At 35.8% G+C, this 25,239-nt stretch overlaps 1 protein-coding gene across 23 annotated transcripts in view; it reads left to right on the forward strand.

The window, feature by feature from the left end:
- Window positions 1-25,239, forward strand: part of LOC139756152 (neuronal acetylcholine receptor subunit alpha-7-like) — a 586,121-nt gene that overhangs the window by 432,689 nt on the left and 128,193 nt on the right. For all 23 annotated transcript variants that reach the window (XM_071675307.1, XM_071675320.1, XM_071675306.1 and 20 more), the window contains exons 5-6: window positions 14,930-15,110; window positions 21,540-21,615. In XM_071675307.1, coding sequence (XP_071531408.1) covers window positions 14,930-15,110; window positions 21,540-21,615 — 257 coding nt within the window. The remainder of the gene's footprint in view (window positions 1-14,929; window positions 15,111-21,539; window positions 21,616-25,239) is intronic.

Here is a 25,239-nt window from a genome sequence, read left to right on the forward strand (position 1 = left end):
ATGACCTATAAGTAAGCTCTTAAATGAAGATAATTTTGAAGCATATTCTAATAGTTTGCATCGTAGTTACCGGGCATCTATTGATAACTGAGAGCATTATGATATATTTTTCTTAAATGTTTCAAGAATAAAAGCATTTGAATGGGTCACGTTTCAATTTTGAAGGAAAAAGTTTTTCGAGCTAAAATTTACCTTGAACAATTACCTTCAACTTTTAGTATCATTTTCAGAAAAATTGATTTCTTTCAAAACCTCAAAAGGGCTAGTTCTAAAGATGAAAAGAACTATATGGTTGAATTACTGTTTGTACGTCAGTATGACCTATGATAATGCTCTTAAATGAAGTCGGTTTTAAAGCATATTCTGATAATTTGCATCGTATTTCCTGGTCATATATTGTCAACTGAGAGCATTATGATATATTTTCCTTGATTGTTTGAAGAGTAAAATTGTTTGAATATATCATGTTTCAATTTTGATAGAAAAAGTTTTTTGACCTAAAATATACCCTGACCTATTACCTTCAATTCTTAGTATTTTTTTCAGAAAAATCGATTTCCTTTAAAATCTCATCAAAAGGACTAATTTTCATGCTGAAAAAAAATATGGGGTTAAATTGTTGTTTGCTCTTCTTTATGACCTTTAATTAACCTCTTAAATGACAATAATTTCAAATCATATCCTAATGATTTGCTTCGTATTTTCTGGGTATATATATATATATATATATATATATATATATATATATATATATATATATATATATATATATATATATCTGTAACCGAGAGCATTATGATATGCAATCGTTGATCATTTCAGGTACAGTGTTTGAATATATGATGTTTCAAATTTGAAAAGTTTTTTGAACTAAAATATACCTTGAACTATTACCTTCAATTATCAGTTTCGTTTTCAGAAAAATCGATTTCCTTCACAACCTTATTAGAAAAACTGTCTAAGGATTGAAACAAATATTGGGTTAAATTACTGTTTGGACGTCTTTATGACCTATAAGTAAGCTCTTAAATGACGATAATTTTAAAGCATATTCTAATAGTTTGCATCGTAGTTACCGGGCATCTATTGATAACTGAGAGCATTATGATATATTTTTCTTAAATGTTTCAAGAATAAAAGCATTTGAATGGGTCACGTTTCAATTTTGAAGGAAAAAGTTTTTCGAGCTAAAATATACCTTGAACAATTACCTTCAACTTTTAGTATCATTTTCAGAAAAATTGATTTCCTTCAAAACCTCAAAAGGGCTAGTTCTAAGGATGAAAAGAACTATTGGGTTGAATTACTGTTTGTACGTCTGTATGACCTATGATAATGCTCTTAAATGAAGTCGATTTTAAAGCATATTCTTATAATTTGCATCGTATTTCCTGGGCATATGTTGTCAACTGAGAGCATTATGATATATTTTCCTTGATTGTTTGAAGAGTAAAAGTGTTTGAATATATCATGTTTCAATTTTGAAAGAAAAAGTTTTTTGACCTAAAATATACCCTGACCTATTACCTTCAATTTTTAGTATTTTTTTCAGAAAAATCGATTTCCTTTAAAATCTCATCAAAAGGACTAATTTTCATGCTGAAAACAAATATGGGGTTAAATTATTGTTTGCTCTTCTTTATGACCTTTAATTAAGCTCTTAAATGACAACAATTTAAAATCATATTCTAATGATTTGCTTCGTATTTTCTGGGTATATATATATATATATATATATATATATATATATATATATATATATCTGTAACCGAGAGCATTATGATATACAATCGTTGATCATTTCAGGTACAGTGTTTGAATATATGATGTTTCAAATTTGAAAAGTTTTTTGAACTAAAATATACCTTGAACTATTACCTTCAATTTTTAGTTTCGTTTTCAGAAAAATCGATTTCCTTCACAACCTTATTAGAAAAACTGTCTAAGGATGAAACAAATATGGGGTTAAATTACTGTTTGGACGTCTTTATGACCTATAAGTAAGCTCTTAAATGAAGATAATTTTAAAGCATATTCTAATAGTTTGCATCGTAGTTACCGGGCATCTATTGATAACTGAGAGCATTATGATATATTTTTCTTAAATATTTCAAGAATAAAAGCATTTGAATGGGTCACGTTTCAATTTTGAAGGAAAATGTTTTTCGAGCTAAAATATACCTTGAACAATTACCTTCAACTTTTAGTATCATTTTCAGAAAAATTGATTTCCTTCAAAACCTCAAAAGGGCTAGTTCTAAGGATGAAAAGAACTATTGGGTTGAATTACTGTTTGTACGTCTGTATGACCTATGATAATGCTCTTAAATGAAGTCGATTTTAAAGCATATTCTGATAATTTGCATCGTATTTCCTGGGCATATATTGTCAACTGAGAGCATTATGATATATTTTCCTTGATTGTTTGAAGAGTAAAAGTGTTTGAATATATCATGTTTCAATTTTGAAAGAAAAAGTTTTTTGACCTAAAATATACCCTGACCTATTACCTTCAATTTTTAGTATTTTTTTCAGAAAAATCGATTTCCTTTAAAATCTCATCAAAAGGACTAATTTTCATGCTGAAAACAAATATGGGGTTAAATTATTGTTTGCTCTTCTTTATGACCTTTAATTAAGCTCTTAAATGACAACAATTTCAAATCATATTCTAATGATTTGCTTCGTATTTTCTGGGTATATATATATATATATATATATATATATATATATATATATATATATATATATATATATATATATATATATATCTGTAACCGAGAGCATTATGATATACAATCGTTGATCATTTCAGGTACAGTGTTTGAATATATGATGTTTCAAATTTGAAAAGTTTTTTGAACTATAATATACCTTGACCTATTACCTTCAATTTTTAGTTTCGTTTTCAGAAAAATCGATTTCCTTCCCAATCTTTTCAGAAAAACTGTCTAAGGATGAAAACAAATATGGGGTTAAATTACTGTTTGGACGTCTTTATGACCTATAAGTAAGCTATTAAATGAAGATAATTTTAAAGCATATTCTAATAGTTTGCATCGTAGTTACCGGGCATCTATTGATAACTGAGAGCATATGATATATTTTTCTTAAATGTTTCAAGAATAAAAGCATTTGAATGGGTCACGTTTCAATTTTGAAGGAAAATGTTTTTCGAGCTAAAATATACCTTGAACAATTACCTTCAACTTTTAGTATCATTTTCAGAAAAATTGATTTCCTTCAAAACCTCAAAAGGGCTAGTTCTAAGGATGAAAAGAACTATTGGGTTGAATTACTGTTTGTACGTCTGTATGACCTATGATAATGCTCTTAAATGAAGTCGATTTTAAAGCATATTCTTATAATTTGCATCGTATTTCCTGGGCATATATTGTCAACTGAGAGCATTATGATATATTTTCCTTGATTGTTTGAAGAGTAAAAGTGTTTGAATATATCATGTTTCAATTTTGAAAGAAAAAGTTTTTTGACCTAAAATATACCCTGACCTATTACCTTCAATTTTTAGTATTTTTTTCAGAAAAATCGATTTCCTTTAAAATCTCATCAAAAGGACTAATTTTCATGCTGAAAACAAATATGGGGTTAAATTATTGTTTGCTCTTCTTTATGACCTTTAATTAAGCTCTTATATGACAACAATTTCAAATCATATTCTAATTATTTGCTTCGTATTTTCTGGGTATATATATATATATATATATATATATATATATATATATATATATATATATATATATATATATATATGTATCTGTAACCGAGAGCATTATGATGTACATTCGTTGATCATTTCAGGTACATTGTTTGAATATATGATGTTTCAAATTTGAATAGTTTTTTGAACTAAAATATACCTTGAACTATTACCTTCAATTTTTAGTTTCGTTTTCAGAAAAATCGATTTCCTTCACTAGCTTATTAGAAAAACTGTCTAAGGATGAAAACAAATATGGGGTTAAATTACCGTTTGGACGTCTTTATGACCTATAAGTAAGCTCTTAAATGAAGATAATTTTAAAGCATATTCTAATAGTTTGCATCGTAGTTACCTGGCATCTATTGGTAACTGAGAGCATTATGATATATTTTTCTTAAATATTTCAAGAATAAAAGCATTTGAATGGGTCACGTTTCAATTTTGAAGGAAAAAGTTTTTCGAGCTAAAATATACCTTGAACAATTACCTTCAACTTTTAGTATCATTTTCATAAAAAATTGATTTCCTTGAAAACCTCAAAAGGGCTAGTTCTAAGGATGAAAAGAACTATTGGGTTAAATTACTGTTTGTACGTCTGTATGACCTATGATAATGCTCTTAAATGAAGTTGATTTTAAAGCATATTCTAATAATTTGCGTCGTTTTACTGGGCATCCATTGGTAACTGAAAGCAATATGATATATTCTTATTACATATTTCAAGAAAAATGTAATTATGTGACACGTTTCCATTTTGACGGAAAAAGTTTTTTGAGCTAAAATATATCCTTCAATTTTTATTTTTTGTTTCTGAAAAATCGATTTCCCTCAAAATCTCATCAAAAGGGCTAGTTCTAATGCTGAAAACATTAAATCATTGTTTGGTCGTCTTTATGACATTTTATTAAGCTCTTGAATTAAGTCAATTTTAAAGCATATTCTGATAATTTGCATTGTATATCCTGGGCATATATTGTCAACTGAGAGCATTATGAAATTTTTTCCTTAATTGTTTGAAGAATAAAAGTGTTTTAATATATCAAGTTTCAATTTTGAAAAAGTTTTTTTGACCTAAAATATACCTTTAATTTTTAGTATTTTTTTTTTTTTCAAAAAAATCGATTTCCTTCAGAATCTCATCAAAAGGACTACTTTTCATGCTGAGACCAAATATGGGGTTAAATCATTGTTTGGTCTTCTTTATGACATTTAATTAAGCTCTTAAATGAAGACAATTTTAAATCATATTCTATTGCTTTGCCTCGTATTTCCTGGCCATCTATTGGTAACCGAGAGCCTTATGATATATCATCGTTGATTATTTCAAGTATAAAAGTGATTGAATATATCAAGTTTCAATTTTGAATGAAATTTTTTGAGCTAAAATATACCGTGAACTATTACCTTCAATTTTTAGTATCGTTTTCAGGAAAATCGATTTCCTTGTAAACCTCATATATTCAAACACTTTTATACTTCATATAATCAACGATTATATATTATAATGCTCTCGGTTACCGATAGATACCCAGGAAATACGATGCAAATTATTAGAATTTGCTTTAAGATTGGCTGCATTTACGAGCTTAATAAAAGGTCATAAATTCGACCAAACATTAATCTAACCCATATTTGTTTTCAGCTTAAAAACGAGTCCTTCTGATAAGATTTTGAAGGAAATATATTTTTTCTGAAAATAACACTAAGAAAATGAAGGTAATACTTCAGGATACATTTTAGCTCAAGAAACGTTTTCCTTCAAAATTGAAACGTGACACATTCAAATGCTTTTATTCTTGAAATATTTAAGAAAAATATATAATGCTCTCAGTTACTAATAGATGCCCAAAAACTACGATGCAAATTATCAGAATATGCTTCAAAATCATCTTCATTTAAGAGCTTAATTATAGGTCATAAAGACGTCCAAAGAATAATTTAACCCCATATTTGTTTTCATCCTTAGAACTAGTCCTTCTAATTAGGCTTTTGAAGGAAATCGATTTTATTGAAAACACTAAAAATTGAAGGTAATAGTACAAGGTATATCTTAGCTGAAAAAACTTTTTTCTTTTTTTCAAAATTGAAACATAATATATTCAAACACTTTTATATATTGAAAATAACGATTATATATCATAATGCTCTCGGCTACCGATAGATACCCTGGGAAATACGTTGCAAATCATCAGAATATGATTCAAAAATTTTACCCCATATTTATTTTCACCATGACAACTAGTCCTTTTAATGAGATTTTGAAGGAAATCTATTTTTCTGAAAAAACACTCAAAACTGAAGGGTATATTTTAGCTCAAAAAACTTTTTCCGTCAAAATTGAAACGTGATACATATAAATGCTTTTATTCTTGAAATATTTGAGAAAAACATATCATAATGCTCTCAGTTACCAATACATGCTTAGTAACTACGATGCAAATTATTAGAATATGTTTTGAAATCATCTTCATTTAAGAGCTTAATTATAGATCATAATGACGTCCAAACAGTAATTTAACCCCATATTTGTTTTCATCCTTTGATTTAGTCCTTCTAATGAGGTTTTGAAGGAAATCGAATTCTCTAAAAGCGATACTAAAGATTGGAGGTAATAGTTCAAGGTGTATTTTAGCTCGAGGAACTTTTTCTTTCAAAATTGAAACATGATATATTCAAACACTTTCGTACTTGAAATAATCAACGATTATATATCATAATGCTCTCGGTTACCGATAGATGGCCAGGAAATACGAGGCAAATTACTAGAATATGATTTGAAATTGTCTTCATTTAAGAGCTTAATTATAGGTCATAAAGAAGACCAGACAATGATTTAACCCCACATATGTTTTCAGCATGAAAAGTAGTCCATTTGATGAGATTTTAAAGGAATTTGATTTTTCTGAAAAAAATACTAAAAATTGAAGGTAATAGGTCAGGGTATACTTTAGGTCAAAAAACTTTTTCTTTCAAAATTGAGACATGATGTATTCAAACACTTTTATTCTTCAAACAATCAAGGAAAATATATCATGATGCTCTTGGTTGACAATATATGCCCAGGAAATACGATGCAAATTATCAGAATATGCTTTAAAATTGACTTCATTTAAGAGCTTAATCAAAGGTCATAAAGATGACCAAACAATGATTTAACCCCATATTTGTTTTCAGTATGAAAACTAGTTCTTATAATGAGATTTTGAAGGAAATCTATTTTTCTGAAAAATATACTAAAAATTGAAGGTAATAGCTCAGGATATATTTTAGCTCAAAAAACTTTTTCCGTCAAAATTTAAATATGACACATTCAAATGCTTTTATTCTTGAAATATTTAAGAAAAATATATCATAATGCTTTCAGTTACCAATAGATGCCCAGTAACTACGATGCAAATTATTAGAATAGGCTTTAAAATCATCTTCATGTAAGAGCTTTATTATAGGTCATAAAGACGTCCAAACAGTATTTTAACTCCATATTTGTTTTCATCTTTAGAACTAGTCCTTCTAATAAGGTTTTGGAGGAAATCGATTTTTCTGAAAATGGTACTAAAATTGAAGGTAATAGTTCAAGGAATATTGTAGCATAAGAACTTTTTGATTCAAAATTAAAACATGATATATTCAAACATTTCTATACTTGAAATCATCAACGATGATATATCATAATGCTCTCAGTTACCGATAGATGGCCAGGAAATACGAGGCAAATTATTAGACTCTGATTTAGAACTGTCTTCATTTAATAGCTTAATTAAAGGTCATAAAGAAGACCAAACACTAATTTAACCACATATTTGTATTCAGTATGAAAAGCAGTTCTTTTGATGAGACTTTGAAGGAAATCGATTTTTTTGAAGAAAATACTAAAAATTGAAGGTATATTTTAGGGTATATTTTAGGTCAAAAAACTTTTTTTTTCAAAATTGAAACTTGATATATTAAAGCACTTTTATTCTTCAAACAATCAATGAAAATATATCATAATGCTCTCGGTTGACAATATATGCCCAGGAAATACGATGCAAATTATCAGAATATGCTTTAAGATTGACTTCATTTAAGAGCTTAAAGATCATATAGACGACCAAACAATTTTTCAACCCCATATTTGTTTTCAGCATGAAAACTCGTCCTTCTGACGAGATATTGAAGGAAATATATTTTTCTGAAAAAAGACTAGAAATTGAAGGTAACAGTTCAGGATACATTTTAGCTAAAAAAACCTTTTTCCTTCAAAATTGAAACTTGACACATTCAAATGCTTTTATTCTTGAAATATTTAAGAAAAATATATCATAATGCTCTCAGTTACCAATAGAGGACCAGTAACTACGATGCAAATTATAAGAATATGCTTTAAAATCATCTTCATGTAAGAGCTTAATTATAGGTCATCAAAACGTCCAAGCAGTAATTTAACCCCATATTTGATTTCATCCTTAGAACTAGTTCTTCTTATGAGGTTTTGAAGGAAATCGATTTTTCTGAAAACGATACTGAAAATTGAAGGTGATATTCAAGGTATCTTTTAGGTCAAAAAACACTTCTATACTTGAAATAATCAACGATTATATACCATAATGCTCTCGGTTACCGATAGATACCCAGGAAATACGATGTATCGAAACGTGACACATTCAAATGCTTTTATTCTTGAAATATTTAAGAAAAATACATCATAATGCTCTGTTACCAATAGATGCTCAGTAAAACGATGCCGATTATTAGAATATTCTTTAAAATCATCATTCAAGAACTTGATTATAGGTCATAAAGACGTCTAAACAGTAATTTAACCCCATATTTGTTTTCATCCTTAGAACTAGTTCTTCTAATGAGGTTTTGAAGGAAATCGATTTTCCTGAAAAAAATGCAAAAAATTGAAGGTAAGATTTCAAGGTATATTTTAGCTAAAAAAAACTTTTCCTTTCAAAATTGAAACATGATATAGTCAAACAATCTTATACTTGAAAGAATCAACGATTATATATCATAATGCTCTCTATTATCGATAGATACCCAGGAAATACGATGCAAATCATTAGAATATGCTTTAAAATTGTCTTCATTTAAGAGGTTAATTAAAGGTCATAAAGAAGACCAAACAATGATTTAACCCCATCTTTGTTTTTACCATGAAAAGTAGTCCTTTTGATGAGATTTTGAAGGTAATCGATTTTTCTGAAAAATACTAAAAATTGAAGGTAATAAGTCAGGGTATATTTTAGGTCAAAAAACGTTTTCTTTCAAAATTGAAACTTTATATATTCAAACTCTTTTATTCTTCAAAACAATCAACGAAAATATATCATAATGCTCTCAGTTGACAATATAAGCCCAGAAAATACGATGCAAATTATCACAATGTTTTAAGATTGACTACATTTAGGAGCTTAATTAAAGGTCATAATGACAACCAAACAATAATTTAACCCCATATTTGTTTTCAGCATGAAAATTAGTCCTTTTGATGAGATTTTGAAGGAAATCGCTTAAAAGAAAATTGAAGGATATTTTTTTAGCTCAAAAAAAATTTCCGTCAAAATTGAACGTGACACATTAAAATGCTTTTATTCTTAACATATTTAAGAAAAATATATCATTATGCTCTCAGTTACCAATAGATGCCCAGTAACTACGATTCAAATTATTAGAATAGGCTTTAAAATCATCTTCATTTAAGAGTTTGATTATTGGTCATAAAGACGTCCAAACAGTAATTTAACCTCATATTTAGAACTAGTCCTTCTAATGAGGTTTTGAAGGAAATCGATTTCATTGAAAGCGATACCTAAAACTGAAGGTAATCGTTCAAGGTATATTTTAGATCAAAAAACTTTCTTTCAAAATTGAAACATGATATATTCAAACACTGTTATACTTGAAGTGATCAACGATTATATATCATAATGCTCTCGATTAGTGATAGATGCCCAGGAAATACAATGCAAAATATTAGAAAATGCATTAAAATCGTCTATATTTAAGAGCTTAATTAAAGGTCATAAAGAAGACCAAACAGTAATTTAACCCCATATTTGTTTTCAGCATGAAAGTAGTCCTTTTGATGAGATTTTTAATGAAATAGACTTTACCGAAAAATATACTAAAACTTGAGGGTAATAGTTCAGGGTATACATTAGCTCAATAGAACGTTTTTCTTGAAAATTGAAACATAACACTTTCAAATACTTTTGTTCTTGATATAATTTAGGAAAAATACGATGCAAATTATTAGAATATGCTTTAAAATTGTCTTCATTTAAGAGCTCAATTAAAGGTCATAAAGACGACCAAAATATAATTTAACCAAATATATTTTCAGCATGAAAACTAGTCTTTTTATGAGATTTTGAAAAAAAATACTAAAAATTGCAGGTAATAATTCAGGGTATATTTTAGCTCAAAAACTTTTTCCTTCAAAATTGAAATGTGACTTTAATACTTTTGTTCGTGATATAATTAAAGAAAATATATCATAATTCTCTCAATTGCCGATAGAAGACAAGTAACTATTGTGCAATTCTTTGGAAAATGCTTTGAAATCATCTTCATTTAAAAGCTTAATTAAAGGTCATAAAGACGTCCAAACGGCAATTAACCCCATATTTGGTTTCATCGTGAGAACTAGTCCTTATAATGAATTTTTGAAGGAAATGGTATTTTCTGAAACAGATATTAGGTCAAAAAAATTTTTCTTTGAAAATTGAAACATGATATATTCAAACACTTGTATACTTGAAATAATTAAGCAAAATATAATGCTCTATGCTACCCATAGATGCCCAGGAAATACGATGCAAATTATTAGAATATGATTTAAAGTTCTCAGTCTAAGAGTTTGATCAAACTTCATAAAGACGACCAAACAATAATTTGACCAAATACTTGATTTCAGCATGAAAACTAGTCCTTTTCATGAGATTTTGAAGCAAATCGATTTCTCTGAAAAAAGAATTAGAATTGAAGGTAATAGGTCAGGGTACATCTAGTTCAAAATTTTTTCTTTCAAAATTGAAACTTGATGTATTGAAACCCCTTTTATGGTTGAAATAATCGAAGAAAATATATCAAAATTCTCTCGGTTATCGATTGATGCCCAGTAAATACGATGCAAATTATTACAATGTGCTTGAAAATTGTTTTTATAAAGACCTTGATTAAAATTTATGAAGACGACCAAACAATGATTTAACCCCATATTTGTTTTCAGCATTAAAAGTAGTCCTGATAATGAGGTTTTGAAGTAAATCTACTATTCTGAGAAAATTACTGAAAATGGCAGGTATTTGTTCAGGGTAGGTATATTTTGGCTTAAAAACGTTTTGTTTCAAAATCAAATATATTCAAACACTTTTATTTTTGAGATAATGAGAGAAAATATATCAACTTGCTGTCATTTACCGGTAGATGCCCAGGAAATACGATACAAATGAATAAAATTAACTTTAAGATTGTCTTCATTTAAGAGCTTAATTAATGGTCATAAAGACGTCCAAACAATAATTTAACCCCATGTTTGTTTTCAGCATAAAAGCTAGTCCTTATGATAAGATTTTGAAGGAAATTGATTGCTCTGAAAAGAATAACTAAAAATTTTGGCTCAAAAAACTTTTTCTTTCAAAATTGAAACATTATATATTCACTTTTTTTCTTGAAATGAATAAGGAAGATATAATGCTCTCGGTTACCGATAAATGCGGTTAGAGTAGTGAGTTTTATCAAGAGTGTAAGGCATGAGTCCAAGTAGGAAGAGAGGCGAGTGATTGGTTCACAGTGAAGGTCGGTTTGTGGCAGGGGCTGCGATGCCACCATGGTTGTTTAGTTTGTTTATCTGTGGAGTGGTGAGGGAGGTAAATCCGAGAGTCTTGGAGAAAGGGGCGAGTAGGCAGTCTTTATGGGATGAGAGGGCCTGGGAAGTAAGTCAGATGCTGTGTTCTAATGTTTCAATCCTTTAGGCAGATTCTAGTAAGAAACTGCAGAGGTTGGAGACTGAGTTTGAAAATGTATGTGAAGGAGAAAGTTGAGAATACATATGAATAAAATCAAGGTTATTAGGTTTAGCAGGGTTGAGGGACAAGTCAGTTGGGACGTGAGTTTGAATATAGATAAATTATAGGAAGTGATGTGTTTTAGAGACCAGGGAGTGGTTTTGACAGTGAATGGAACCATGGAAGCGGAAGCGAGTCAAAGGGTGGGTGAGGGAATGAAGGTTTTGGGAACGCTGAAGAATGTGTGGAAAAAGGGAGAACGTTGCCTCGGAAAGCATAATTAGGTATGTTTGATGGTATAGTAGTTCCAACAATGTTGTATGGTTGCAAGGCATGATCTATAGGTAGGTTTGTATGGAGAAGGATGGATATGTTGGAAAAGAAATGTTTAAAGACAGTATGTGGTGTGAAGGAGTTTGCATATGTAACGAAGGGGTTAGAGAAAGGTGTGGTAATAAAAAGAGTATGAAACGTCTGTGTTGAAATGGTTTGGATATACGGAGAGATTGAGTGAGGTTAGGTCGACGAAGAGTATGTATGTGTCAGAAGTGGAGGGAGCAAGAAGGGGAGACCAAATTGGAGATGGAAGGGCAATTTGGCAAATTGGAGATGCAAGAGGGCGAAAGGCGAGCAAGGTATAGTGTAAATTGGACATTGTGCTATGTTTGGGTCGACGCGCTGTCATTGGACTGAACTAGGGCATGTAAAGGTCTGTGGGGCCTGGTTGTAGATAGGGAGCTCTGGTTTCGTTGCATTACATATAACAGCTACAGAAGGGATGTTAGCGAATGTGGCCATTCTTCGTCTGTTCCTGGCGCTATTTCGCTAACGCGGGAAATTGTGATCAAGTATGAAAAAATCATAATGATTATAGTAATAGTAATGTTAATGACAATAATAGCAATAGCAATACTACTACAGTTGATGATAATGATTATAATGATGATGATGACAAAAGCTAAGAATTGATAAAGATGATTTCTTTTAACCAAAAGCAAAAATCCATGGTGGAAAATAACCAGATTAACGTAATTATTTCCCCCTTCATTCAGACGTTCTCTTAGAAATCGTCTCGAAAATTAGGACACAGCTAGTTAAGGACTTGGTCGTGGCATCGCCTGGTATAGTTTATTCTAGTATCTTAACGTGACTAATTAACTGCAGTGCAATAATTAGACCCATCATTCCAACGGGTGTGGAACGCCTTCAGCGGATCATAAACAAAATGAAAGTTGCCACCGAGTAACGAATACAAGTAATAGGTGGTTGTGACTGACGTAATTCATGTAGGGTTAGGAGGGAAGTAATGTTAAGGAGGTGATTAAAATGCAGGTATCCAAAAATGAAATATGCCTCTGATGGATCTTCATCTAACCACTTATTTTGAAGAACAGTCTGATTTACCCCATACGTGTAGTATGATATATACATACATATCAATTTCTAAAGGGAAGAACAGAAGGAGCCAAGTGAGGAGTGTTCGTCCTACTCGAAGGCTGAGGCTGGGGTGTCTGGATGTGGGTGGAAGTAACTAACATTCCTTTTTTGTATTTACAACCAAAAGCACTCATGGTCCAACTCATTTGTTGTAGGTTTCATAAACCCATGCATAATAAGTCCATGATTTATTCTTATTCCATTTTGGAAGTCCATATCCCAATCTGTGTTCTGAAAAAAGTATAGATATATGTTTAAGCTCATGGTGTAATTTTCATGATTGCAACCACTCAGTGAGTCTGATTTCCTCTCCGTCCATAGAGTTTTAGTTATCAAGTCACTTCAAATATTACGTGATCACTTAGCATAATTTCATTGTCGTGTTTGATATTCTCCATCCCCATGTGTTTAAAGAGGTCTAGGAATGATTATTATATGCAGCAGCCTCACTAGTCCTAGTGTGTTCATCAATATACATATACACGATGTTTTCCTCTATATGCCTCTATAAGAACTTCTCTTAATGACTCGCTGTTTCCATGGGAATCAAATATTTCCAGTTCGTCACAGTGTATGTGATTACTATTATGACTACCTTTGTGTTGCGGGAGGAGCGTTTTATACTTGTGTTGTCCCGTCTCTTCTTTACCTTGTTTATATATGTACCATGTCTTTACTCCTATATATTTATGCGCGCACACACACACACACACACACACACACACACACACATGCAAACACCCAGCTTGTGTGTGTGTGTGTGTGTGTAGTAAGGGTAGGTATCTGAAAGAGGAATCCCCCTTGTTTCCATACCGCCCATTTGAGTTCAGTTGGGTTTCTATTCAAGATGTACATCCGAAGATAAAGTAACATTGATCAAAATACATGATTAATCATTTTGATCAAAATACGGTTCATGATTAATGATTAACCCGGACAACCTCCTTAAACCTGGAACACAAACACATGTACACAAACAGGCATCACCCACACTGGGACGAGAGGCAGGATTACTCACTCCCACATGAGGGGCTTGTCTACCATGTCCTGTGTGGGCGATTACGCGATTAATCTCTCTCTCTCTCTCTCTCTCTCTCTCTCTCTCTCTCTCTCTCTCTCTCTCTCTCTCTCTCTCTCTCTCTCTCTCAAGTAGTGGTGAGGCCAGACTACCTCGCTTGGACCTTGGATCTGTGTGGTCTGTGCATCTATGCAACACAAACACACGCACAGACTCTCTCTCTCTCTCTCTCTCTCTCTCTCTCTCTCTCTCTCTCTCTCTCTCTCTCTCTCTCTCTCTCTCTCTCGTATTTGGTGGTCGGATGCACAACACAATCCACAATCATCCCAAGTTTTGATTTTCCTACGTAAATCTTCCTTCAGGCATATTAGTCCGACAAGGTATTTTTTCTTTTTTCTCTCTACCCGTTTCCCGTCCCACATTTTGCTGGAGGGAGAGGGGAGGAGAGAGAGAGAGAGAGAGAGAGAGAGAGAGAGAGAGAGAGAGAGAGAGAGAGAGAGAGAAACTTTGCTTTATTACTCCTTCCCTTCCACTGCTTTCCCTCAACTCTTTTGAAGTAGCTGTTAAGGCCAGACTAGACCAGACCTCCTCCTCGTCAACTTAGACCTTGGGAGTGAGAGACTCGGTCGTCTGTGTAATCTGTGTACCCATGTCACACCCTTGTAGTCGTGTCGGACGCTTGCGCGAGTGTGTATTCCGTCCGTCCGTCCCTCCCTTACTCCTCCTCCTGCTGACGTCACATCATCTCCACAGTGCGGACGAAGGCTTCGACGGCACCTACCAGACCAAGGTGGTGGTGTCCTCCTCCGGCGGCTGCCTCTACATCCCGCCCGGGATCTTCAAGTCCACCTGTAAAATAGATATTACGTGGTTCCCCTTCGACGACCAGCGGTGCAAGATGAAGTTCGGTTCCTGGACGTACTCAGGATGGCAGGTATGGTCGTTTGAGCTGCTCAGAATGGCTGGTATGGGCATGTGAGCTGCTCAGGATGGCAGGTATGGTCGTGTGAGCTGCTCCGGATGGCTGGTATGGTCGTGTGAGCTGCTCCGGATGGCTGGTATGGTCGTGTGAGCTGCTCCGGATGGCTGGTATGGTCGTGTGAGCTGCTCAGGATGGCTGGTATGGGCGTGTGAGTTGCTCAGGATGGCAGGTATGGTCGTTTGAGTTGCTCAGGATGGCTGGTGTAGTCGTGTGAGCTGCTCAGGATGGCTGGTATGGTCGTCTGAGTTGCTCAGGATGGCTGGTATGGTCGTGTGAGCTGCTCAAGATGGCTGGTATGGTCGTGTGAGCTGCTCAGGATGGCTGGTATGGTCATGTGAGCTGCTCACGATGGCAGGTATGGTCGTGTGAGCTACTCAGGACTGTTATAGTGGTGGATGGAGAAGTCATTGGTAATAACCCGTGAGATTTATTAGGAAGGTTGGTTGGTTTATCATCCTTGTTTCTGGGTGGTTTACATCTGTAGAGTAGGCTTCCGAATGGTTTATTTTGTGTACATTTATGAAGAGAGTGCACACAAAGTGTCTGTACGTTTAGTACAGGATTACTGGAGTATTTTAAGTTCTCTTCAAGTCGGTCTAAGATATGAGCAGAGATCTTCTGTTAGGGCATATAGGAGCAGGTATAGAGTTCGTGAAGGGGAAATATCTTGTCGTTTTTCATCAGCATCAGAGAGGGACTTTATCTCACTCTTCACCACATTTTCCTTTCAGTGTGAGATGTGAATGTGTGTGTGTGTGTGTGTGTGTGTGTGTGTGTTGATTGTGCCATCACTGGCACAATGCGACCCGTGTCTAACACATGTAGTGCAGTGGGCTCTTAGGTGTGTGTGTGTGTGTGTGTGTGTGTGTGTGGCTCCCACTTCCCCTCTGTTCTTCAGCAGTTCATAGCCTCATTCTCGACAGGTGATGATCGTGAATTCATTGAGAAGTCTGTAGAGGGGGAATCTGGTTATGGCTGAGGGCGTTGGCTATGATGAAACCTTCAGTCTTCAGGTTCTTAGAGGAGAAAACAAGTTTGGCTTGGTCGTCAGGCTATGAACATTTGACTACGTTGGAAATGATGCGACGGATTATAATCCTTCGATCTGTTCCAGTTAGCTGAGGTCATCTGATCACGACAGAAAATGGCTCGTGTTTTGTTCCTGTAGGAGTGTAGTAGTGCTGGCCACGAAGGGGCGGATCTATTTACCTGTTTCAGTGTCAGGAAATTCCTTGTGGATAAGGATCTGTTGTAGACACTGGGTGTCATCATAAACCCCAGTTGGAGTATGGTTCATAACCTCGATGGAGAGGCTTTGACGAGGCCAGACTTATATCCCTGGGGACATTGACTGAGGCGTCTTCCACGATCTCTGGGTCTTCCTGTAGACAGAAGTGATCCACTGGATAAAACTGTCGTCAACGAGAACATATAGGGAAGAGAGGCGGATGTTGCTACCGCTGTTGCTAAGCTCATAAGTGAATATTGAGATTAAGTTGGATTCCTTTGCATCGTGAGACGAATGAGATGGTCTGCAGCGTTGATTGCTTTGTAGATGTTGTCTGCTTAGGGACACTAGGTGGCTGGCAGAAGAGATGAGTCTTGAAGGACGTTATTTCCAAGATGATGTGCGTGTAATACTTGGCCTCGTGGATTAGCCATCGCTACATCTTCCTGCTGGAGGAACAGGGAATCATCAGTACAAAGGAATTCCAACAGCAACTGACCATTGGGTTAGTCTTACGAGGCTGTTTCTGATAGTGGAGGACAACAGAGCCTCAGAGATTAGTAGGATAAGAGTAGGTAGACATATAGATGTGCCAGAGACGAAAGTCTGTAAACATTTTATGTCGCTTATGAGACATAGATAATGTCAGTTGTGGATTTGAGGTTAAATGAATTTGTCAAGTCTATGCTTAAATATATGTGGCACTGCTTTCAACTACCGTAACTGGTAATCCATGTTAACAATCCTGTTGAAGAAAAAGTATTTCCCCTCATTCGAAGAAAATCGTTTGCCCACAAGTTTGTAACCAGACGACACTGTCCTTAAGCAACTTGCTTAATCGAGATTATCGATGCATTTTAATTTGGAATTCCTGTATCAGATCACCTCTTAACCTTCTCTTTTCTAAGTTGTCTAGATTCAAATCGTTTAGTCAACTCTCATGGGATTTGTTCCTCAGTCCAGGAATCATCGTTGCAGCTCGCCTCTGGACTCTTTTTCAATCTTTGAATATCTGTATTCAAGCAGAGAGCGACTGAACCTAATGTACTATTTAAGCCGGAGTCGCACCAGTGAGCAGTAATGAATGAATGATGATTTCCTCACACTAGACAAGCCAACCATCTCTTTATCATTCTTATGAAAGATAAGTCAAGTATCTTTTACGTGAAGATCGAGGAATAGTGTTGAATCCTCTGTTACTGTGTGTGGCAACTAGTAATGAGCAGAAAGGGGGTTGTGGTTTGTGATTGGGAGGAGCCATCTGAGATATGTTGTGTGACGTCAGTGCATACTGTTGTGGTGAAGCCATGAGGGTGGGATGTTTTGTTTGACTCTGTTATGGGTCATTTTTTCCCACAGAGTCTGTCTGGATCCTGAGGATAGAAGTGATGTAAGGCGGAGGGAGGAAGGGGTGAACTGGGCGGTGTGGAGAGGCTTTAGAACTGATATTATGTTGGCAAGTTTCCGGATGTTAGGAATTTTGTTGTATAAGCCAGGACTGGTTGAGGGTACATGTAGGTGCTTGACTTGCAACCGGACCAGAGCGTTTTATGTTTGGCTTCTTGTCAGGCCTGTAGGAGGAGGAGAGTTCTTTCAGGTTTTTGTTGCATTGTTTGTGTCAGTGGGAATGAAGGATGTGTGGGTGGGTAGCTGTTTCTAAATGGACACTGTGTAGGCTTTTCATTGCTTTCTTCTCCTGGGATGTGATCGGTTTGTGGCTGAAAGTTTGAATTATTTGTATGCTTATAACATCGAACACTCAAAACTGTGAGCTTCCGATATCTTCCACTCCACAAAGAGCCTTGAAGGGACCAAGTGGTCTGTTGCCTTTAGAATTCCTTTGTATTAACCTCACGCTCACTGATAGGGTCAATGTTCCTCCTCCTCCTCTTCCTACTTTGTCCTCCCTTTCCTTCCTTGCTATCGCATATTCCTTATGAAAGATTCGTATAGATCTTATCTCTTTTCTGATAAGTTTCATCTCTAACATTATTGCATTATTGTATCTGGTTGGGTTTCTCTAGTTCCTCCTTTAAACTCCAGGTCTTTCCCAGGTACTACCAATCCTTCACCACTCGTGTACACTGCTCTCATTTCTGCACTCCACCACTACTGACTGGCCTCTGTGCAGTTAAGACTGATCTGCTGTTTGACTTCCTCTGACTGTATTCTATATTTCTATAGCTCTTTCTCTGATTCATCTCTGATGGTCATGCAGCCGGAGACCTCAATAAAACCGAGTTGTCATTACACTGCAAAAGTATCTCTTGGCAACACGTCTGTGATTAATGTGTTGTCTTTACTGGTCATCTATATATTTACCTTGACTATACTTTCACTCTTCTCAATTTTCACCAGAAATTACAATCACTGTGTCTGTGGCCTCTAGTAATCTTCTTATAGTCATTGCTTAATTCGTTACCCGTTTCTTTTTAGTTGTTAGAAAAGGTTGCCTTCCAGTTCAGAACTCATAGAGGGTTACATCTGTCAAGCAACCTCTTCAGCGACCCTTTCATATTTTGATTTGACCCACTCGTCCGCTACGTCTATCAGCTTCTCTGCCACATCGTCTCTGTATGTTGTTTTCAACATCCATATCCACCTTCATGTATCGTATCATGAATACTCTCACATCATCAAACCTGCCAGTAGAAACACTTCATATTTTCATTTGATAATCCAACAGAGTACAATGTTTGTGTCTCCTCAGTCCAGAAAAAGCAAAAACTGTGTACCTGTTATGGTCTGTGTCCACGTGCCTCCTCTGTTGCATCAATCATTACCTTCTGTTCCTCTTTTCTGAAGCCTGAAGGTCTTCTTGTGCACTTCAACACCACCTGTATCACTACCTAATTGTGCTTACGGGGAGAGAGAGTTACTCTCGTGGGTTCCCTCTTCTTATATCTGTTGGCTTGAAGATACATAAATGGATAGATGAAGAGGTAGATAGATAAACGGATATCTTATTAGCCATTCGGGTTCTATTTGACAGTCAGTCAAGAGCTCAGAATACCTTAACTGCAGAACACTGATGCACGTTCAGTTTACACTTGCTGTGTGTTGAATCGTGACACGCACACGGACGTGTTTTGATTGACTCTGAGTATCATACACTGTGATGGAATTTGGTGTGATGGATATCCTGCATCATGCTTTCCTACGTGATGCCTTTCCCTCGAGTCTTATGCCTGACCTTATGAAGGAGACAGTGGATGAACTGGGCTGACTGATGGATGAACTGGGCTGACTGATGGATGAACTGGGCTGACTGATAGATGAACTGGGCTGACTGACTGACTCACCGATTCTTATTTGTTTACATCTTAACTCGTACATTGGATTTCAGTATTGATGATGTTTGTAAATGTAGTTTGACTTGTAATCCTTTCCTTTTTGTCCAACCTCTTCATGTAATTCTTTCTGATGGTTGTAAGTTACAAAGGAATTACAGAAGGAATTCAAACGGCAACATACTACTGGGTCCCTTCGAGGGTGTTTGTAATAGTGGAATATATAAATGTTAGACCAAAAGGTAATGAATATCATGGAGAACAATGCCTCTCTCCCATCTACACAAGTTGCACAGCATCTCAAGAAATACAACTTCATGTTACAATTGTTCTAGACTTGTTTCTTCCAAGACTAGAGAACTGTTCTACGTTCTACGTTGTCATGGGATGGTCTCACGACTGCGGAAAGACTCTCATGATATTACCATGTCTCCTTTTATTCTACCTTCTTCCTAGGCGAGTAGACTGAGGACCTTCCCAACCCTCACTTTGCCTCATTCCATTAATTGATGCCATCATTGTTGTATGCTGACGGGCCTTTTCCCACTCTTCCCTGTGGCTGTGTGAGGAGGTTAGGTTGATTCTATGTAGTCCATCTTAGGTCGAATGTCCCTCTACTGTGTCATCCAAAATGTATATCTTATGCATACTGCTACACACAGGCACTGTGTAAACATGTTATTATGTATACTGTTACACACATTTGTTATATTAGCCTCATTAGTTGATAATGTGTCTCCTGTTACGGCCTGTTATATAGCTTTATATTCTATGAACATTTATCAAAAATTATTACAGTCATTTATCTTAGGAATAATGATGATATAACCAGATAAATGACCCAATGTCTATGTCATTTTTTCCAGCTAGTCTTAATGAATTATCATTATCGTTATTGTTATGATTATTATCATTGCTATTATTGTTATTGTATCATTGTTATTATGAAATGAAGTAAAGATGCTAATGAGAGAGATGAGATAGATGTGTGGGTGGTACTTATAGGGAAGGAGTGCAGATGATTGAGAGATGTACAAGAGAAAGCTGTAAAGGGTCAAGAGAAAAATAAATGAAAGTAGAGTGAGGGAATAACAGAAAACTTTAGAGAGAATAATATGTTTTGGAAGAAGGTTAATAGTGTGAGAAAAAACAAGATGACAAATAGGAACGTCGGTGATGGGGGTAACTATGGAAGTGGTAGCACATAGTGATGAAGTGAGGAGTAGATGGACTGATTATTTCAAAGGACTGTTGAATGTATTTGATGATAGAGTGACAGAAGTAGGGTGTTTTGGGTTGGGATGGTAAGCGAAGTGAGAGTCATAGAGAGTGGTTTGGTGAAGAGATATGAGGTGGTGAAAGCCTTGCGTAAGATGAAATATGGCAAGGCGGCTAGAGTGGGCAGTATTGCAGTTGTTTTTCTTAAGAAAAGAGGTAACTGCATTGTTGACTGGTTAGATAGGATTTTCAGTGTATGTGTGGATCATAGTGAGGTGGTTTAGGATTGGTGGAATGCCCGTATAATATAAAGACAATGGCAGTATAAGGCGAGTGTTCGATTTACAGAGGTATAAGTTTGTTGAGTACACCTGGTAAGTTGTATAAGAGATTAGTGATTAGGAGGGTGGTAACATGTGCAGAGCGACGGACTGGATAGGAACAATGTGGTTTCAGGAGTGGTAGAGGAAGCGTGGGCTAAGGTCCTTGAAGAATGTGTGCGAGAAGTATTTAGAGAAACAGAAGAAATCTGTAAGCGAATTACCATCGTCCCCGATCGTTCAAGACTGTTGTGTTATATGGTGGCTAAGCTTGTCGAATTAAGCTTCAAGCTGGATCCCCTCTAACACTGTTGACCTCTTGCAGCTTGACCTTCAACTACAGTCAGAGGACGGTGGTGACCTGAGTGACTTCATCAAGAATGGCGAATGGGACCTTATTGGTGAGTGTCTGCTCCAGTGGGCGTGGCTGTGGGCGTGGCTGATGATCTGGCTGTGTTGGGAGCGTGTCTGACTGTCTGGCTATTTGTAGGACTTTACAGTGTACATGTGGCTATTGTAAGAATATATATATATATATATATATATATATACATATATATATATATATATATATATATATATATATATATATATATGTATATATATATATATATATATATATATATATATATATATATATATATATATATATATATATATATGATTGTGTGTATGTGACTGCGTGTCTGTGTATGTACAGTAAATGTAATACTTTAATATTATTAGATAAGTCAGTAAGGTGTCTCAGCTTGTGTACGTCTGAATAGAATGAGTGTAAAACGTAAACATAAAAATCTAATTTAATGGTTACTATTGTGGGGTATTTTCCAAAAGATTGATACAAGAAACAGGTGTTCAGAATACCGTAATGCTACAGAGAACATTTGATACACAAGAAGGAAATAAGTACTGGTCTAGGTCTGTACTGGCATAAGTATGTTTAGTACATTTTTCGACTTCAGGGAAATGAGTTTGCTAGGGTGAAACTGTTACAGCATTGAGCCAACATTCAGACTTAGAGCTTCAGATGTAAATGTGTCACTTACCTGGTTATGGAATACTTACCAGGAAGGGCGTAATAGTACAGAAGAAAATGATAGTGATGGTTACTAGCATCAATCTCAACCGTACCTGACATGTGAGGTTGTATGATGATGGCCTGCTGTGGTGAGAGAGAGAGAGAGAGAGAGAGAGAGAGAGAGAGAGAGAGAGAGAGAGAGAGAGAGAGAGAGAATGGTGCAAGACTGATACTATCCTTTTTTTTTTTTTAAACACAAGTATTTAGATTAACATTCTCATGCTCACACTTCGTAAGGGTGATAATTACGTACTGATGGAAATAATGGGCTAAGGGGAAACACTCTGACCCAAGAGACAAAATAGATATCGCTTATCAGTGTTACATGTTATACTGGCTGATACACTGACATGTAGAAAGGAATGATAATGATCAGATTGCTGATGGTTACATAGGAATATGGTTTGAGGAGATAAGGAAAGGTCCTGTGTCTATTAGAAAGGGCAAAGGCGATAGTGCAGAGGTCAGGACTACAGGGTCAGAGGTCAAGGTGATTTGAGGAGATAAGGAAAGGTCCTGTGTCTATTAGAAAGGGCAAAGGCGATAGTGCAGAGGTCAGGACTACAGGGTCAGAGGTCAAGGTGATTTGAGGAGATAAGGAAAGGTCCTGTGTCTATTAGAGAGGGCAAAGGCGATAGTGTCAGAGGTCAGGACTACAGGGTCAGAGGTCAAGGTAATAATGCCAAAGGTTAGGGTGATAGGATCATGGGTCAAAGTGACAGGGTCAGAGGTTTGGGTGACAGGGTCAGAGGTCAGTGTAACAAGGTCATAGGACAACAGGGTCAGAGGTGAGGTGCAAGACAATGAAAGGTCACAGGTCAAGGTGACAGGGTCAAAGTTTAGGGTGACAGGGTCAGGAAATAGGGTCAGAGATCAAGACAACTGGGTCAGAGGTCAAGGACAACTGGGTCAGAGGTCGAGGACAACAGGGTCAGAGGTCAGGTGCAAAACCATGAAAGGTCAGGGGTCAAGAAGCGAATCTTAGTTTACAGAGGCGTCAATAGATAGCCAAACCTCATCGTGGACAAGTACTGCATCAACTTGGAGATAAGACTTGCGTGCAATTGACCTCCAGTGTGGAATATGATGAACGATAGACAAACGGGAAATACGAAAGGTCGATGCAATACGGAGAGAGAGAGGCTCCAGTGTGAGAGAAAGCTGCGAGGGAAAGATGGAGAGAGAGAGAGAGAGAGAGAGAGAGAGAGAGAGAGAGAGAGAGAGAGAGAGAGAGAGAGAGAGAATAGGCACAGTGAAGGATATCGCTTGTGTCAAACAGAAAAAACGAAGGACAAGTGAAGGAAAATGAGGAGGAAATAAGGAGAAGGGTTGGTCACTTGCTAGTAGGTCGAGACTGTCATGAATGACCTTACCTTCATGACCTTACCCTCATGACCTTACCCTCATGACCTTACCCTCGTGACCTTATCTTTATGACCTTATCCTCATGACCTTACTCTCATATTAACAGACCAGAATCTATCTGTTCTAAGGTCAGCTTTTTAGATGAACACATGCTCCAGCAGTACTGCTGTTACTGATGAACACCAAGCTACTCCTGATGAACACATGCTCCAGCAGTACTGCTGTTACTGATGAACACCAAGCTACAGCACTGCTGTTATTCCTGAAGAACAGGAAGTTACTCCTGATGAATATAACCTACAGTAGTGATGCTGTTCTTGATGAACACAAGCTCCTGCAGGAATGTTATTCTTGATGAACAAACATGCTCGAGTAGTACTGCTGTTCTTGATGAACACAACCTCCATCAGTACTGTTGTTCTTGATTAACAAATATGCTGGAGTAGTTCTGCTGTTCTTGATGAACACAGCCTCCATTAGTAGTGTTATTCTTGATGAACAAACATCCCCCAGCAGTACTGCCAATTCTGATGAACAGACGCCCCAGCAGTGTTGCTATTTGCCAGATCCTGGAGTGAACACTTCTAGTGAGCTCATGTGTGTCAGGAAAGGCCTTTTTAGAACTCAGTCTTGGGTGCTTTATGAAAAGAATGTCTCGAGTTCATGGGTTATACTTAAGGGCCAAGTAGAGCGTAAGGAAAGTCCAAGGGTTATACTTAAAGGCCAAGTAGGGTGTAAAGGAAGTCCAAGGGTTATACATAAGGGCCATGTAGGGTTGTAAAGAGAAGTCCAGGGATTATACATAAAGGCCATGTAGGGTTGTAAATAAAGTTTCTAATCTTATGGATGGTTGTGTGAGTGAGAGGTTGTGCAAGTCAGACGAGAGAGATCGCCAGTGCGTTCTCTCCCAGCGCGTATTTCTCCACTCGTCTCTACGACTCTCCTGATACTTTACATAAAACCAAAAATGATTTAAAGTTAAGTTTGTCCTCTGGAATAAATATCTAAGTTTAATCCGATAACTTTTTTTTTTTCACTACTCTCGGGAGCTCTTAGATGCCAAATCAAAACACTGTTAAGAACCACGTAGTCTCTCTCTCTCTCTCTCTCTCTCTCTCTCTCTCTCTCTCTCTCTCTCTCTCTCTCTCTCTCTCTCTCTCTCTCTCTCTCTCTCATATCATTGCAGACAGTAAGGCATTTGTAAGCCAGGATGTCCAAGTGTACTAAACCTTTGATTTGGCATGTAAGCATATACTGTGAAACCTGGGCAACCCGACAAAATTTAAAAGCAAAAACCTGAGTCAATGGTCAACTTCGAATATATATATATATATATATATATATATATATATATATATATATATATATATATATATATATATATATATATATTATATATATATGTATATAAGATGCTGTGCCAGTGGCTTTGCTCTCTTACCACTGAAGGTAAACCAAGCAGTGGGTAAAATAGGTTACCCACCTACCCCGAACAGCCACCACGACTTAAGTTACCACGACACCCACTTTAGGGGCTTGGTCAGCTGTTCTGTATCTAAGTGCTCCCAGGTTCCACTGTAGT

The sequence above is a fragment of the Panulirus ornatus genome, chromosome 20 (assembly GCF_036320965.1).
Source record: "Panulirus ornatus isolate Po-2019 chromosome 20, ASM3632096v1, whole genome shotgun sequence".
NCBI classification, from domain to species: Eukaryota; Metazoa; Arthropoda; class Malacostraca; order Decapoda; family Palinuridae; genus Panulirus; species Panulirus ornatus.